Source organism: Harpegnathos saltator, unplaced genomic scaffold (assembly GCF_003227715.2).
Source record: "Harpegnathos saltator strain DR-91 unplaced genomic scaffold, Hsal_v8.6 scaffold294, whole genome shotgun sequence".
NCBI classification, from domain to species: Eukaryota; Metazoa; Arthropoda; class Insecta; order Hymenoptera; family Formicidae; genus Harpegnathos; species Harpegnathos saltator.
The window spans coordinates 89219-108429 of record NW_020230088.1 but is presented as its reverse complement, the minus strand read 5'-3'; the positions used below and the strand labels follow the sequence as shown (position 1 = coordinate 108429).

General features: G+C 44.5%; 1 protein-coding gene across 3 annotated transcripts in view; it reads left to right on the top strand.

Annotated features, from left to right (window-relative positions):
- The first annotated feature begins 103 nt into the window (after positions 1 to 103).
- The window catches only part of LOC105186728 (ecdysone-induced protein 78C), a 104390-nt gene continuing 85282 nt past the window's right edge, over positions 104 to 19211 (top strand). For 2 of the 3 annotated variants that reach the window (XM_025299832.1, XM_025299833.1), the window contains exons 1-2: positions 13994 to 14799; positions 16767 to 19199. In XM_025299832.1, the coding sequence (XP_025155617.1) occupies positions 18917 to 19199 (283 nt within the window). In that variant the 5' untranslated portion in view covers positions 13994 to 14799; positions 16767 to 18916. Of the gene's footprint in view, positions 784 to 5934; positions 6012 to 13993; positions 14800 to 16766; positions 19200 to 19211 lie in introns of those variants that run through there. The other variant, XM_025299834.1, reaches the window with a different exon arrangement.

The following is a 19211-nucleotide window of genomic DNA, read 5'->3' as shown; positions in this document are numbered from 1 at the left end:
TCTTAATACGCATGTACGTTTCAACTACACGTATCAACACTTATTGCAATTTTAATGAAGTGATAAAGTATCTAATCACAATGGTCTTTCATATAATAATAATAATTTTACATAGTCACCGCGCTTTGATTGAAAGGATTCTAATTATTTTATTGCGAAGGACTCGACATTCCGTTTCAAGGTTTTCGCTATGAAGTTGCTTATGCTTTCCGCGTGACTTCTCGTTCGATTTCGGATAGTGGCAATCGACGCTTGCGCGACACCAAGTACCTGCGCGGCGGCAGGTGTCGGCCGGTGGCGCAGGTTCACCAAGCGTCGCGGCGCGCCACGTCGTGCCGTAGGGGGCAGTGGGGGTGCTGTCGTTCGTCAGTTGTTACCCGCAAGCCCGCGCTCGCGGATGACGGGCGTAAAATCAACCCTCAACCCTCTCGCGCTCCTTCGATTCTATGGTTTTTGCCCCCCTCCCGTGCGCGGAAACTAACTGCTTATACGTCGAACGCCGGTGGTGATCCCTCGTCGGTGGTGGAGCTCGAAAATCATCGTTATCGTCGTGACCATTGCATCGTGGTCGCGGTGTTCGTCGTCGTCGTTATTGTCGTTATCAGCCCTCCTGCCCTCGCGGGATCGGATATCGCAGCGGTGGAAGAGGTGGTAGTGTTGCTACTGGTGGTGGTGCTGCTGGTCGGCATGAACGATGATGGATGTGGAGGAAACCAACACAGCATCTACCGCGAGCTCCTCGCCAAGACCCTCCAGTCCCGCCGTCGACTCTACTTTCATCAGGTGAGAACATTTGTCTCGACATTTTTTTGAAGATAACATGACAAAAGAATCGACTTTATTTCCGGCAATTTCGAGGCCGACGTTGTAGGTGCACGAAAATGATTATGTTCTTACGCTACAGTCGTGATGCAAGCATCAGCTTCGCGTGACCGTTTGGAATCGGGAGAATTTGAATTCACCGATTTCGTGTATTATGACGCGCGCACGCTCGACTCACTTCATTCGGTTCGAATATGTCTCTCTTGCAATTTAAAGTTGGCCTCTTCGTCGATTCTAGACGATTACTTAGATATCGGGCTACGCCGCGGATTATCATATTAATTTGAGTATGACAATGGGGATAATGGGGGTAATTTTGCTCACGAATACGTTATCTATCGGACGTAGACATCGCAGCCGATGGTGGGAATTTCGGACGTAACCTAACGCAGAATATTAACTGTACTGTCGCCATATCTGAAAGTCGCCGTAGCTGAAGTACTCTCGGTGCAAACATGACCCGGCTCTCGCATTTGCGATCTGTTTTCAAATTTCTATCACGAAAATTCTTCCCTTTTCATACATTTCTGTTTTTCTTCACATCGCTTTACAATGGCTTCTCTTGGCCGGATTGTCTTGCCCTATCTTTCGTATGCCCGTAGTCAATTTTTCGTGACTATTTTATTATTACAAGAAAATTATGGTTATTAGATATTATTATCCACATCTAATATCTCGGTCAAGACTACTCGCGGATAAGACGTTCCGTTTCGGATGATTACGGACTTTGATTGGAAAACTCAAACCGAAGTTGCCAACATTTTGATGGCCCGTATTTAAGCTGGACGTTCGATTCGACTGAACAGTGCGTGACGATGTCACACTCGAGTAATGTAGCGTACACACACACAACCTTCGTAGAAGCCACCCTGTGGGTGACGTGCGCCTCGCAATGTTACGGCAAGCTATGTAAGGTCTCCTAGGCCCGTATGTCCGCGAATCTTCAGAATACCTCATATAGGCGCCGATTAATAATGCACGTATTAAGTACACCGCGTCTCACTCTAACGTTCGGCCAGTCCGCCCTCCTGTTGATTTAAAAATGCAAATAACGAATAGAGAAACAACACAACGAGCCGTCATCCCCGATCGCGCCGTCACCGTGAATACTCGATCTTTCCGAGAAGATCCTGACTTTGTTTTCGTGAAAGACGGTGATCGAAGACGGTTAGGCTGCTGGAACTCCTCGGAAGACTTGGCGGAAAATCAATACTTTGATCGAAAAAGTATATCGGAGCAGGTACATGGAATTTTCTCAGGGAGAAAAGTTCAATGCACTATCGTACGCATACGCCGAGCTTCTCTCTCTCTCCGCCGAGAATCACATAATTCTTACTGAGATTCAGATTTTAATGTTAGATATTTCGAAACGCGAAATCGACTTCTCGATTTTCTCGTTCGCGAATGGCGGATTGATGCGACGGATCGGTGAAAAATTCTCGTTTCTACGCGCTATATTCTATTTATAGAGCGCGAAAGCTTCGACTTATCGAAATTCTATAGCAATTCCCATTAATGCGAGCAATCAAATAAGTCGCATTCGCGATCAATACGATCAAATCGATAATGTAAAAAAGGAGCGATATTGGATTTATTATACATGTGTGAATATATATACGAACGCGCGCGTGTGTTTTGAAAGAACTACATTTATGAATTAATTATTCAGTAATCGGCGTGAGAAATGATCGCGGGAAAGCCGCGCTCCAAATTATTGTAAACGAGAAGAATCCGCGAATTATCTCATTGTGATATCACGCAGGGGATTTCCGGTCGCATTCTGCTCCAACTAGTTGCTATTTATTAATTGATAAGTATATTCATCCAGTTGTTCGCATTATTGATTGACGTACATTTAGTTATTTTGCACGCAGATTGCTAATCCTTTCTCTCTCTCTCTCTCTCGTTCTTTCTTTGCCGTGTCCGTTTGATAAATGAATAAAATAGCAACGTCACATACACGCTCAACGGTATCGAATAATCAATACTAATTAATTTCGCTCATAATGCGGCATGGCCGGTTTCATTCTGTAATTGTGCGAACACGCGAAAATGTCTCTCTTTCTTTCTTTCTTAGGATTTACGAACCAATCATGTAAAAATTATTTATCGCAACTTTTCATTGTTTAACGTCATACGCGTATCCTTATATAATTAAGCCGCACGATTGCAACGTTGTCGAGGGATTAGGAAAAAAATATTTTGTCACTGCTTACTCATGTGAAGACGGGTATTCTTCTCTCCAAGAAGAAATAAAATCATTCCCAGAACGAATAAAAATCTAGCGCGTGTTATCGGATAGCTTTAGATGCGGATATTTTCGGATGACCCACTTCGTTCTATCTATTCGAAGGCGATAATTATCGGTGACACTAGAAATAGTAACTCGAATAGTATAGCGATATTCCTTTTCGCGTTTGAGACTTAAGATTTGCGAAACAAAGTGTAATAGACTATCAATATCCTTAATAGTGTCAGTAGCGTCAGTAGAATTAATTAGAAACAATCTCGTTATTAAGATATCGTCGGATTTATGGTCCGCATGTTACGTGAAGCTATTAAGTCGAATACTAACTCGTCACGAAAGTGATCTTAAGTTTTTTACTGCATCGAAAATGTCGAAATTTGAGCCAAATAAGCGTCATTTACGCGAAGTGTTAATCTTTTGCTTCAATTGGAAGGAAACTGTAGCTGAAGCTCATCGACTGCTTGTAGAAGTTTATGGTGATAATGCTTCTTCCGATAAAACATGCAGAGAATGGTTTCGACATTTAAAAAATGGTGATTTTAATGTAGAGAACAAAGAGCGTTCTGGACGGCTAAGAGTATTCGAAGACGAAGAATTGCAGGCTGCAGGCATTAGTGGACAAAGATCCATGTCAAAGGCAAAAGCAACTTGCATAAGCATTAAATTGTGCTCAATCTGTCAATTCCGATCGTTTAAAAGCCTTAGGAAAAGTTTACAAGGAAGGAAAATGCGTCCCATATGAACTGAAGCCAAGAGACATTGAAAGGCGAAAAACTAGCTGCGAAATTCTGCTTGCTAGGCAACAAAGAAAGGGGTTTTTATATCGTATCATCACTGGGGATGAAAAATGGATTTATTTTGACAACCCCAAACGTCGAAAAACTATTTGCGATCCCGGCCAACCCTCAACATCGACGCCAAAGCGGAATATCTACGGAAAGAAGGCAATGCTCTGTATTTGGTGGGATCAGAAGGGTGTGCTGTACCATGAGCTGTTGGAAAGTGATCAAACAGTCACAGGGGATCTCTACAGAGAACAAATGATCATTTGAGACGAGCATTGTACGAAAAACGACTAGAATATGAAACGGGACAGCATAAAGTGATTTTGCTTCATGACAACGCTCGGCCCACGTCACAAAATCTGTCAAGAAAACGTTAGAGCACTTCGCTAGGAAGTGTTACCCCATGCGGCTTATTCACCAGACTGTGCCCCTTCCGACTACCGTTTGTTTCGGTCGATGGCACACGCACTTGCTGACGAATGCTTCACTTCTTATAAAGACGTCAAGAAATGGATCTCTGACTGGATAGCATTCAAAGATAAGTCATTCTTTCGCCGCGGAATTCGCTTGCTGACCGAAAGATGGAAAAAAGTCATCGCTAACGATGGACAATACTTTGATTGATGTACTTTTTCATTTTGTTTTTTAAATAAAGCCATACGTTTTGCAAGAAAACGGACGGAACTTTCCGATTGACCTAATATTATCGAACTTGTCAGTTTACATCGTGAAATTGAGAAATTAATCACCGAGAAAGATTATGTTTCAAATATCCTGAATATTTTTGAAGTTTGTGCCAAGTTCGAGACATCGAATCTCATGTCTTCTAGCGTGATATCCAAGAATCTAAAGAGTGACCCAAAAATTAGCCCGTTTTAGGACCCTCGATTTTTTAAGTAAATCGTCAAACGTCAAACGTTATAACGCTTATAGTGAGGATAATGAGGTATGAATCCTTGCAAATTTTTATCTTGAGGTGACAATTGGTTTCTGAAATAGAGAGAGTCAAAGTTCATCAGCGATAAAGCTTATGTTCTTCAAAGCACAGAATTTTTGACACTTAAAATATTCAAAATAACATATTCTAAGATTTTTTGGGGACAAAAAATTCAAGGTGGCTGATCCAATGGACCTTATCACAAAAAATGATACCTATATCGTGAAATCCATTGTAATGGCACAGTATTATGTATCTTGAGTTTGTTTTCTACAAGTCGAACTTCAAGTTAAAGAGAAAATCTCAAAATGGCTGATCCAATATGGCAGACTGTTGATGAAAAAATAGTTTTTTTATCTTAAGCTATTAAACCAAACATCATAATAATTGAATATATTTTTTAGATGAGGTCTGCTATATTAGATCAGCCATCTTGAATTTCTTTTTTGAAGAAATTTGACTATAGATTCGTAATTAGCGACTCAAAAAACCTTAGAATACATTATCTTGAGTTTACAAAGTGTCAAGAAGAACTGTGCTTTGAAGAACATAAGCTTTATCTGGTGGTGAACCTTGACCCTCTCTATCTCAGAAACCAATTGTCACCTCAAGATAAAATTTTGCGAGGATTCATACCTCATTATAAGGTGATATTCGGCATATGATTTATTTAAAAAATCAAGGGCTTGAAAACGGGCTAAAAAGGGCCTGTTTTTTTGGGTCATTCTTTTTCACAAGGACTGAGACACTGACAGGAGATCCCAATGGGATAATGGTGATTTATGCGCATTAATATTGTGATTAGTAGCAATCGTATTCATGAGAGGAGACCGAAACATGCAGATACGTCCAGTCGGATAAAGAACGGGTCATCAATTTTTCCGTCTTTCTGCCGCACTCATTGTCGCCTTGATTAATTTTTCTTGGAGCCGCGTCCGTGGTGGGAATCGAAGTCAAAACTAGGTCAATCTTTTATTGCATCGTCCCAGGATCGCAGTTAACCGTGCCGAATGTCGAAAGGAGGAACGAATAACAGCTGCGCTGTTAGCCCGGCGCAAGGACTCTTCGGCCGAACTTGGACTACATTCGGCTAACATCGTGCTATCTTTCGTTCAGATGCATAATAAATGTTTCTATTTCAGCGTCAAGAGGGAACCCAAGGAGGAGCCCAGCAGCCCTCTGGAGGCCACCAGTCCCGGCTCCATCCTACGCAACAACGGTGAGTTTATCCTAAAAAGTAATTATGCATACCGATTGTGCGAGCTGCTCGACAAAGTCGAGTAGTGTGTAACAGTCGGAGAGTCGAGTTTTTAGTTTCTTAAAGAAATTTTTCGAATGAAAATTGATGTCTCAAGATCCATCAAGTACAGTGCGATATATTCTGGCTTTCCTTGATAAATAAATAATTGGCAAATTATTATATAATTATATAAAGCGGCGAATCCATCAATGTCGTGACGGATTAGCAACAATTAATTATTTCTATTTTTCAACGGTAAAATTTCATAGATTACAGCCTGAACATTAAGAATTTTCTTCGTCTAATGAACATACTGATATTTCAGAATGACAGCATATATGAATCTTCACAAAATTATATAAATTTTTGATCTTGTTTTTTTTTTGTAAGAAAGTAGCTTTTATAAAGAGAATAAGTTTTGATAAAGAGGGTAAGCTTTTATAAAGCTGAGTCATTATCGCGTCGAGTGCATCCTATGTTTCGGAAAAATTTATGAGGAATGATGGCGAGTAGTTTACAACTTTAACCGTGTGGTTCAGTAGAGATGCACGTTATTGGAAGACGCGACGTTTCTTCCAGTGCAAACCGGCACGCTCATTCGCGAAGAGACCCATGAATTAATCCTTCGAGGCACGTATTTTTCAGAAAATCCGAATCACATGAAAATTTATATACGGGGGTTTCTGGGGTTACTGATGACGAATCCGTTATCAGATTTTCGAAATTCAAAATGGCGGATCCAAAATGGCGGACACAAAAATGAAAAATCGCCATAATTTCGGTGACAATGGGTATTGCAAGGTTTTTGGAGTCGCTGATTACGAATCCGTTATTAGATTTCAAAGTTCAAGATGGCGGATTCAAGATAGCGGCCACAAATATGAAAAATTAACTAACCGGAAGACAATGTCAGGTAAATATATTAGAATTCCATGATCCGCCAACTTGAATTTGCAATCTTGAACAATGAGTTTTGGACCTCGGATTCGTAATCAGCGACTTTGAAAGCTAACCAAAGTACAATTTCAGCTAATCATATAAAAATTTTATGATCCGCCATCTTGGGAAATAAATTTTAGAATTTGGATCTCAGATTCGTAATCAGCGAGCTTAAAAACTAATCAGAGTACAATTTTAGCTAATTTTATGTACATTCTATGATCCGCCATCTCGAATCCGCCATTTTGGAAAATTAATTTTGGAACTTGGACTTCAGATTCGTAATCAGCGATCCAAAAAACTCCCAAATTTTGATTTTGAGCAAAAGATTCATAGTTAGTGGAAAATGATTTTTTTCTGTAAAAATATGTATTTTTCACACTTTGTTTATTTATATTATAATAAATGGACAACTTATGCAAAACACTTTTTAACCTTTCATGTATGTCCCCATATCATATAAGAAGCTAAAAAACCCAAAAAACCCGATAGGAATCCCTCAAATATGAAATATTTCATGAAAATGTGAGAATAAATAGGTGGTAAGTAGTATACTTACCACTATGCCTCAAAGGGTTAAAAGACTTTCGTCAATCTATCGTATTATATATATAATATAATATGATTTGAAATCTATCGTAAGTGAAATCCTGTGCGTACGCAGCGCGGAATTTATCCAAAAGACTTCGTGAAACTTGATCTAAAATAAAATCTTTTACTCTCCCGTGAACCGAACTTACATCCTTATTCTCACTCGATGTTTCATATACACTTACACATGTGAGAGTCGTTATTTGCCAAGTCTAATTGAAGTCAAAGAAGTCTTTTTAAATCTTAATTATAAAAATACTTAAAGTAATCAAGGACCAAAGAAAATGGGGAAGAAGGAGAAGTGTAAATAGAAGGACATTTTATTCATTGCTTCGCTAGTCGCCTTGTTATTAACGTCGCTTTTATTCTAACAGAGATATCTCTGCTGATACTTGTTCGTAAAAAAATTGGAATTGTTACGAATAGATAAACGATAGATAAACTGCGACAAATGACTGACCTACCTGGCCCATCTTTATCAGTGTCAGCAGCCAATTCATGAGACACCTTTCTTCATTTCCATTGTGGAAAGAGTTCACTGTACTAAATTACCTCAAGGATTCGTCATCGCAAGGTCCTCAGGTGACCCTCAGGGATAGTCTGTATAGCACAATGTGCGCGAGCCTTCACGCAATGATTACACGAACGACCGAGAACGGGAGCGAATGATGAGAAGGCTGGAGAATGCGAGGGAGGGTGGGAGAGAAACAGAGAAAGGGGGGAGAGGGAGGGAAGGTAGAGAAAGAGAGAGAGAGAGAGGGATGGAGGAAAAGCGAACAAGAAGGGTAAAGAGAGGGGAAACTGGGACGAGTTTGAGAGAGGGGAGGACAGAGAGGGGGGGAGAAGGAGAGAGACAAGGGTGAGAGAATGAGCACCGCTGTTCGGGATGGTGGGATGGGGTTCCAGCTGTAGCTAACGTTGGATCGATTCAAAAGCGGCTGCGAAGCGCCCCACCCTATTATGTGTTTTCTTTAAACCCTTATCCCCCCTCGTACCATATCCTGCTGCTCCTCGTACAAATTCAACCCGCCATCGCTGACTGCTACCAACCTCTTTTCCGCGCGTACCACGCTGCGCATTCCTCCCCCTCCTTTCTTCCTCTTTCCTACCTTGCCCCGTTCACCATCCTCGATTCCATCTTCTGCCGGAACGATTAACTACGAACCGGAAGAACTTGGCGACCGGAAGTCCCTGAAAAGACGTTTATCACTTTAATCGAAGGTTACTTTCCCTCCCTACGCCCTTGGTCCGTATTTTCTCTTCTCTTGAACCATCATCGTGGACCTATGAAACAAAATGCGATATACTGAGATCTTAAGATTGGTTATTCGTTATGGATGATGGCGACACGTTGACCGACGCATCGACGGTGTCCAATAGATAATTGCGTGCCGGACGAAGAATTTCTTGAGTCTTTGAGATATTCTTTTGTTAATGGCCAATTAGTCGTTCGACGCGATTCTCCGTCGTCTGTATCGTCCCTCCGACGGAGGGTCGTGATATGTCTCGACTTCCGCCGACTTGGTTCTCGGCACATTTGGTTTATGCTCGCTCATTTATTTATCACTCGAGAAATAAATTTGCAATTAGTCTACGTGGTTTTCCTGAATGTGTTGCAGATCGATTAATCGTAGTTTTCCGACAATGAGAATGAGAGAGAGAGTGAGAGAGAGAGAGAGAGAGAGAGAGAGAGAGAGAGAGAGAGAGAGAAAGAGAGAGAGAGGAGAAGGATGGAAGAGGGAGAGAGGGAGAGAGGGAGCGAGAAGGATGAAGGGAAGGAGAAAGGAAGGAGCGGGAGAGAGAGAGAAGGAGGATGGGGGAGAGGGAGAGGGGGCGAGAGAAAGGGGAGAGGGAACGAGAGAGAGAGGGGAGAGCGGCAGGAGGGAGGAGGGAAGGAAAGAGGGGGTGAAAAAGAGAGAGAGAGAGAGTTTGTTAAGGACGCATTTATGTTAGAAGAATGTCTCTTTATGTAGGTCGTAGAAATAACGATATATTATTATCATATTGAATAGGAGAGAGCTGTCTATAATTATGAGTATAAACCTTTAACAGTGTATTCATTGAATAAGGAGGCGTCAAACCGTCGTACCATGATTAGCTTTCATATAAGCGTGTTCCTTATAAAGATATTGATGATGATTCGGTCTTTCGTCCAACTTTTTTGCTCATTCTGCATTCAATCAGTTTCAGCATCTGTAACGTTTTCCGAGATAGTTCTCGCGGTTAATTAAGCGTACTTATCTAGAATTTCGCTAACACGACGGCTCGCGCCTCGATTACTGATTCAATACAGATTATGTCATCATAACTTTCACCCTCGACAGAAATCAGACGTGAAGGAACGGCGATATTGGACGAGCGGAAAAGCAGCCGTGAACTAATATTCGTTAATCCGTCGAATCGACGTTTTATCGACGTGACGTTTAACATTGATATTTTCGGTTTTTGTTTCGTCGAGCAAATTGTTGCATGAGGATCGACAGTGAAGATAACGAAATTATTACTCGAAATGACCAGTGAAAGCGGCAGAAAGAGGGGAAGGTAGTAAAACAAAGGAGTACACGGGGGAAGAGGGGGGAGGGGGAAGAGTTTATATCAGCGAGAATAAACCGCGACAGGGCGAAAGCTCGATGAGGGGAAATGGAACGGCTCGCGTAATGTAACACAAATACAGAGAACGAATATCCATCTATACATACGTTCGCGCTTACGCGAATGTAACCGGTTTCCCAGGTTCATTACACTGTCCGGAGAGGAGATGCTGCGCATCTCCTTTCCCGACAAGTGTGCACCGTATGCGACTACACTGACGACGGTAGTCCTCGCGAAGTTACTTATGGTCGCGCCGGACTTCATCCCTTTCTCGTAAAACGCCCGTCCATTCGTCTGCACGCTCTTGTCTGCTCCTGAGGCCCAAAGAGACCGATCGGGAAATACACCACAGTCGTTGCACTGCTCGTGGAAATAAGTCATCGAACCGTTGGTCCACGATCGCAAGACCGCGACGATATCCCGCCAGAGCCGTTTGCCATGTTGGGAACGTAGGTTTAACATCTGTCTAAGACGGCAATCAATTTTTTCTCCGTGCATCGACCTCGTGCGCCCGTACCGTCGGAGACGAGAGACGGAGGTGCTCGGGCGATCGAGTTTCGCGTCGTCGTGGTGTTTTTCCTCCCCGAAAGTTTCCCGGATCTACTCCCCCCTGTAAATTGAGGATCTTTCTTGGCTCGCGATGTAAGCTCGGTCTTTGTCATTGTCGAGAGTTCAAAACAATGTCTCGGTCTTATCGGAAATTCCATCAAAGAACTTATCGAAGACCTTCGGATATAATCTACCCGGAAGATACCTCTCTCGAAGGTGATCCTCCTCCTAGCTCTCGCTAAGTTGAAGTTGCTCGAGCGAGCGATGGAGCGCTCTTCCTGGTGATTCGACGTTCCGGTTCCTAGGCTCGTTCACGACTCGCGCACTTTCTGCTCTACCTTCCCTGCCCGCGCATTGCTAATTTACCTTTTGCCGCCCTTGACATCCCTCCAGGGACCCCGATATCCGTCACATCTCTCGTTCGGTGCGCTCACTTGAGACCGGGTAGATAAAGTGCCAGTACGAATTCCTAGTAGTGGGCTGTGCACTGAAAAAGAAAGGAAGAGGGAAAAAAGAAAGCTTATTCGCTCGTATATATGTACGTACATATATATATACATACATACATACATACATACACATATATATATATACATATATACGTACATACGTACATACGTACATACGTCCGTACATACATACGTGCATACGTACATACATACGTACATACATACGTACATACGTACATACATACATACATACGTACATATATACATATATACATACATAGATATATGCATACATACAATCGTGGACAAAATTAAGTGGACAAGTATCATAAATAACAGAAGGTTAATTTAATTTAACTAATAATGTCAAAAATCAAATCTTTATTGCTTATTTAAATTAACGAAGTATAATTTAACAAAATATAAAGAAATCCCAATTGTAACAAATAATATATTAGAATTTTTATTGATTAATGATAATAACATAAAACTGCACATGGTCAAAATTAAGTGGACACTTTATACAAAGTATGAATACTTTGTATTATAGCCTTTTGCTTTTATTACTGCTTGTAAACGTCTCGTGGCATACTTTCAACAAATTTTTCCAGATAATGTTTATCAATTCTTTGAAATTTTAGTTCCAATTCATTTAAAAACTCTTTTTTATTATTGCGTTTTTCTAATGGAATCTCTGCATCCAGTAAACTCCATAAATTTTCGATTGGGTTAAAGTCCGGACTTTGTGGAGCCCATTCAAGAACTTCTATTTTACAATTCTGGAAAAATTGTTTCGTTTTCTTTGCTGTGTGCTTTGGATCATTGTCTTGCTGAAACATCCATTCCCTGTCGAGATCCATTTTAAGAATTGATTCTTCTAAGTTTTCATTTAAAGTGTCAATATATTTATCAGCATTCATGATTCCATCTATAGCTACTAAATTTCCAATCCTATATCACGAAAAACAAACCCGTATCATTATTGCATCTCCTCCATACTTGACTGTTGGTACAACATATTGCTTCTTTAGAGCTTCATTCGGTTTCCTCCACACGTATGTCCTCTTTTTATTCAATAATTCAAATTTACTTTCATCGCTCCATATTATTCGTTTTCAAAATGATAATGGCTTATTTATATATTTTTTTGCAAAAGCTAAACGTTTTTTTTATGCACTTTATTAATATATGATTTACATCTATCTACACAACTCTTTAAACCCACCTCTTTTAATCTTCGTCTCACAGTTCTTGAAGATATGTTTAATTGTAATTGTTCAATAATGTTTCGTGACGTTGTCAATGCGTTACGTTGAGCTTCTCTCACAATTCTTCTGTTATCGTATACACTTGTGTTACATCTCCGTCTCCGACCATGTACATTTTCGACAGTATTATGTTGTAAATATTTTGTATAAATTTTATGAACTGCGCTTTTCGAAACTTTATATTTTTCGGCTATTTTACGATAACTTAGCTTATTTTTGCAGTCTGAAATAATTAGATTTCGCAGATGAACGGAAAACTCTTTTCTTTGCTTAGACATGTCTGTTTATTAACTTTGATTGTACTGATACAAGGATCAACGTACATTGAGGACGCAATAACATCACATATTAGGTAAAGCTCAACGTTTGTTTATATTGTTCCATTTTGAATATAAAATTTTCTCTTTGTCCACTTAATTTTGTCCAAAGTCTAAATGCTAACCACATGAATAAATATATGTAAACAGTTACAGAAACATTGTTTTTACAATTATATATACTAAATTAATGTTCTTTTGTGTCAACAAGAATATTTTACGTTCAAAATTTAAAATTTATTTACAACATTGGTATGAAACAGAGGATTTGCCAAAATTTATGCAGTGTCCACTTAATTTTGTCCACGACTGTATGTACACATATACATACATAGATATATACATACATATGTATATACATACGTACATAGATATATGCATATACATGTACATACATATATACATATATGTGTATATACATACATACATATATATATATATATATATGTACATATATATATATATATATGTACATATTCGTTCATCGTTCGGCTATCTCGACATCGGTCAATGAACCGCGTGTTGCTGGCGAACCCAGTTGGTCCACTCGCGGCGCGCGAATCCCACCACATCGTCTCGCGATTTAACCCCCCACTGCAGTCGGAGACCACGTCAGGTCGGTCCACGTTTTATCCCTACCGGACGATCCTCCGCGACGTGGCTCACCTCCGGCTTCCCCCGATCTTGTCGCCCTCTTCCTCATCCCGCCGTTGCTACAACCCCTTCTCTCATCTCCAGAACTCACCTCCGACCCGCTCGCTTAATTCTTCCCGTCCCTCCTCTCTGCTGTCATCTCTTCCATCCTCCTTGCGTTTCCCTTCGTTCTCCGTCTCTCCCATCGCCACCTCCAAGCACCTCGCGTTCTCTTCCTCTCCCCCCCCCTCTCTCTCTCTCTCTCTCTCTCTCTCTCTCTTTTGCTCTGCCTCTCCTCACCTTTCTCCATCCCTTCTCCATCGCGAATCGCGCAATGTCGTAACACGTACGACGGGACGCCGGTTTTACTTACCTCACAGGTGAGCGCTCTCGGGTAAGCGGCTGCAGCAGAGGACGGAAGAGCGGTCTTGAGGGAGAAAGGGAGGGAGGGAGGGAGGGAGAGAGGGTTAGAGAGAAAGATAATCGGACAGAGACGGGCAAAATAGCAATAGAGAAAAGGAAAGAGAGAGAGAGAGAGATAGAGGGAGAGGGAAGGGGGGAGAGAGAGAGAGAGAGAGGGAGAAAGAGAGAAAGAGAGAGAGAGAGAGAGAGAGAGGGGTGGGAGCAGAGAAGGGAGATCAAACGGGTAAGAGAGAAGTGCCGATCGAGGAAGATGGAGCACGGGAAACATGCGGCGAGGCGGCCCATTCCCGGCACTCGCGCGAGAACGAGCGGGTCGGCACGCCGTACACTTGCGGATCGCGCGCACGCACGTGATCGCATGTGTTCTCGCGAGAAATTATTCCGTCCTCCGAGTGCTTTTCGTGTACTCGGCAAAATTTCTCCTAAAGTCTCGGCACGACAGACTGTGTCGTGTGTGTTTTATCTTTGTTATCTTGTTCTTCTCTCTCTCTCTCTCTCTCTCTCTCTCTCTTCATCCCTTTTTTTTCTTTACATATAAAGGATAGTGCCTTTTCCGTTTTCGCTTCGTCGCGTCGCCACATGGACCGTCCCCCCTCAGTCGCCTGGGGCGATGATCTCGTCGGAATAAGTGAGTGATTTTCGGTGTTCCCCGACGAGGTAGTATTATTATTGTTACGTATCGCCGAGATGTACCGAATATACACACTCTGGTCGGCAACGATCCACGATTTCTCACGACTGTGACCCTGTGTTCCGATCGCTTCCGACCGATCGATCAGTGATCGCGTAGCCGAGAGAGGTATCTTTGCAAAGCGGAGTGTCGCAGGTATTGCCGCGAGGCCGCGGACAGATTTCGCTGTGGGTGCTGATGAGAACTCCCTGGGAGTCGGTCGATGTGGTCCGTCGCGTTGGTGGATTACATCTCATCGGAATCGCATTATTTGTCGGTGGTGAATTTCATCAGCTGTCGGGGAAAGAATCCGGGCGCTGGCAAGTGTGCGTACAGGTAAATTGTAAAGCGTGACGCGCGGGCGTTGTCAACGCTGCACGGCTCTTCGTGTGTGAATCGCGCATGGTTCGCGAGCGGCGAGATAATTGTTGAGGAAGTTGCAAAAGTTCATTGCGCTTTCATTCGCACCTCATTGTCTCGCGGAGCGCGCGAGCGGGCTCGACCGCGACTGTTGTTTCGCGAGGTGTCGCTTGCGGCCGGTTGTGCGACTAATTATGAAATTATTATTATTACGCGTTCAATTTGCCAGACACGTACCCGATCGCCGATACACCAGGTCTTTTTTCGGCGTCGTCGAAGCGCCTACCAGTGTCATTCCTCAGTGTGAAAACTGTAAACGAATGAAACGTAGAATTTACATGGCAGCTGCAAAATAGAAACCAACTCGCGGGCGGTAATGGAACGCTTCGAGCGCCTTTGAATTCTTCATTCGATTTTTGCGAGAAGCGCATTCGTCGTGAGATTTCTCGCGGATCGATTCGACGATACTTGGGCGATCGTATGAGAACACGTGGCTCGGCTCGCGATCCTGGAGAAATCCTTCGCTGGCGCGCGGTGCGCGCGAGCGCGAGAGATCTTTGCGCGAGCGTGAGGTGAACGCACTGACTTGCGACGCGGGTGGAACGCGGAACCAAGCGGACGATGTACGAGACAAATGATCGTCTGCGAGACTGCGAAACTGCCGCGTCGCGTCGCGTCACGTCACGTCGCGTCGCGCGATGCGAAATTCGCGGCCGATCCAGCGGCGAATAAAAAATAGCTCCTCTTTCACGGCAGAAATCACGGCGTCCGATCGAGAATCGGCAGTGATTTGGCGATGACACCTCTGAAGCGCGAAAAGTATCGCTTATATAAGTTTAACATGCTCGAAATCGATGGATAATCGTGACAATAATAACAAGGATCGCAAACGGGATTTGGCTTAAGGGGCTTTCATAACCTGCGTAATCCAAGATCCATCGGTTAATCGATTGTTGTGATAGTGATCACTGCGTTTTCTGTATAGCGCGCATCTAGCCAGCGCGCGAATTGTCGCAAAATACTTGAAATACGCGAAATGGAAAGACATAATCCGCTGCGAGGGAGGGATGGATGTCGCGAGAGGAAAGAAAAGGGGGAGAGAGAGGGAGGGAGAGAGGAGTAGGAGGAGGAAGAGGAGAGGACTCGGAGCGAAACGCGCAGGTGAGAGAGCGAGTGAGCGAGAAAGAGAGAGGACAAAGAGAACGACGAGGAAGAGGGGTGGATGTTGATGGAAGGGCGGGGGTGAGGGGTGGGAAGGAGGAGGTTGTGACCAAGAGGAGGAAGGAGGGACGAGCCAGGAAGAAGTCAATGTCCGAAGATTACGGCAATGACATTCACTTTTTCTCACTCTCTGCCTCGTGTTTCTCTCGTGCTCTCCGGCTTCTCTCTCTCTCTCTCTCTCTCTCTCTCTCTCTTCCTTCCTTTCTTTCTCTCTCTTTTTTCCCTTCTCTTTCTCTTTCTCTCTCTCTCTCTCTCTCTTTCTCTCTCTCTCTCTCTCTCTCTCTCGTGCTGTCCTCTTGTTTCTCTCTTGCAATTCGCCGTCGCAATTCGGCTCCCTTCTTTCCGGTCGTGTGAAAATGTCAGGATACACGCAGGAGCGGTCAGGAAGTTTGCCTGTGACACCTCGCGATAACACCGTTATAGAGATATTCGGAACGATGCGTCGGGCGCGTAATCCATGCGAGACGGATCGAAAGGTCTGAATTCCGCGCAAAAGTATCAGCCGACGGACTCAGCCCGTAACGATCCCCGACGCTTTATTGTTCGTTTTTCCTCCGACTGTGTCGTCGTCGTTGTCGTCGTCGTCGTCGTCGTCGTCGTCGTCGTCGTCGTCGTCGTCGTCGTCGTCGTCGTTGTCGTCGTCGCCGTTGCAGTCGTCGTCGCCGTGTTATTCTTTTTACCCTTGGTTTCTGATTTTCTTTTCGTTTTGATTTGTCTTTCAGCGATGGGTCACGTGAAAAACCGGCAGGCGTATGAACCAGTGAAAATCGGCGGCCAGGTCCGCTCTCGGGCTGTCAGGAAAAAATTTGTCCCGTAAGAAGGAGAGAGGGCGAAGGCACGGGACGAAAGGTACGGATCTCTGAGAAAGAGGGCGAATACGCGAGAGAGTGTCGGAGAGCGACAAAGTCGCCGTCGAGGCAAGCTCGTTTTCGAGGCGATCGCGATCTCCAAAATAATGGGTTGAACTTTCGGACGGTGAATTTTCCACGACACTCGCAGGAAGAAGATGAAGCGATCGGCAGGACGGATCGGATGAGCGGCTTCGACGTTCTGCAGCACGACGAGGCTCGCGCCTTCTCAACGAATGATGCTAATCGAACTTGCTGAATTACGTCGCGCTGAAATCGCGTAACAACAGGCAGAAGAAACGACCGAACGTGGCTGGCGTTCTCACAGCTTGTGCTCGAGAATGAAGGTAGTTGAGCAGCCGAATGCTCGAATGGCTTGACGACGATATTGTGATAACGACGTACAGCACCTCTCGAGGCCTTGTTGGAAGCGCGCAACGGTGTTCTCGACGACTGTTCGATACAATAATTGTTTTACATTCGTTTCGTTCTGCGTTGAACGACATCGCACGCACGTCGTTCGTGCGATCGCGATCTGGTTCGATTCGCGAGCCGAGTGTGCATCATCGATCTTCACCGCTCGAGCCGTGCTGAGATCCTACTCTGTATTATTTATAACACGTGGTGAGAAACTTCATAGATGCGCACATTGTTCGCGCGTGTATGTGTAATGAATATCCGTGACTTGTAAGCGCGACTTACCCACGCCTTTGTCGCGCCTCCCGTTCTGCCATCTGCAACCATCGCGAACGAATTAAATTTTATTAAGCCACTGTATAAATGCAGATGCAAGTAGCGCACCAGGAAACGCCCGACGGGCGAGAGAGCCCGACATAGACGCGAAGAGGCGCGATACCCGCGGCTGACTGAAACAAGGAAACGCTGCTCGACGCGGTTCAAGGACCCCGTGAAGTCACGAGGAAAACGAGGAGTAACGACGACGGCGACTCGAACGAGCAGGAAGAAACGTTCGCAGTAATTGATCTGACATCGATCATGTACGGGTCGAAGACACCTTAGGACTCGAGCCAAGTACAAAATACAGATTGCCGTAAGGCGAAAAGAAGAAAAGAAGAACACAACAGTCCGAGAGAGAGAGAGAGAGAGGAGAGGGAGAGGGAGAGGGAGAGGGAGAGATACTCGATGACGAAGCGCCGGACAAGCGCCATCGGACAACAAGATCGTCGTTTCGCGAGACTCTTCGTATGCGACAGAACGGTCGTTTCGCTGATGACATTCAACGGCTCCGCTGATCGCCGTAAAATACGGTTTTGTCATCAGCGTCATCGACGTACGCGAGGTGACGACGACGGAGGAACGTTACCGTTACCGTGCTGGATCGCGTCTGCCGGTGTGGCCCGATAGTCACCGGAACGTACGAAGGATCTTATCCATTCGTCTGTGAGTAACATCGCGCAGACTGCACGTGTGTAACTCAGCGACGAAAACATACTTCAATACGAAAGAGAAAGGGGGAGAGAGAGAGAGAGAGAAAGAGAGAGAGAGAGAGAGAGAGAGAGAGAGAGAGAGAGAGAGAGAGAGAGAGAGTGAGAGAGAAAGAGACAGAGAGACAGACAGAGAGAAAGAGAGAGAGCTCGTGCAGGAACAACAACCGCCGATAAATGACATTGTCATTGAGAGCGCGACAGACGCGCAAGAATCCTGAGGATCTGTGGAAACTCTCTGGGTGACGACGTTCTCTCTGTTTATCTTGCCTCCCTTCTCTCTTTCTCTTTTTTCTCCCTGTCGCGCGCACGCGGAAGTTACGTGGCGCGTGAGAGAAAACGAGCGAGCATACACACACACACACACACACACACACACCCCCTCAGCTGACGTTGATGTCGCGCTGACTCGCAGGACAAGATATTCACGACTCATACGCAAAAGCGCAAAATCAAAGGCGATCTCCCTTACACGCGATCTCACGTGCGAATGCTGACCGCGGACGGGACCACCAGTGCGACGTGCCGCACGCTGTTCTCCGCTGGCACCGTGATCCGTTCGTTACGCTCGCCCGTAAGATGGACGTTTTCAAAATCGATCAGTCGCTGAGCGCGGGTTTGGGCAGCGCCCCGGCGCCGGACACCCTCACGCCGGAAGTGTCGTTCGACGCCGGCAGTGAGTTCAACCTAAGCTTCTTCGACGGCCCGGAAGAGAACAGTACCCAGGGCTTCAGCGACCCCGGTTCCGTGGGTAGCGCCAGCGCGTCGCCGCCCCCCGGCACACCCGGCATCCCCGTTAATAACCCGAGCGCGCCGCTGCCGATTGTCCAAGTGCCTACCGCCGGCATCGTCATTAAGCAAGGTTTGTTTCATT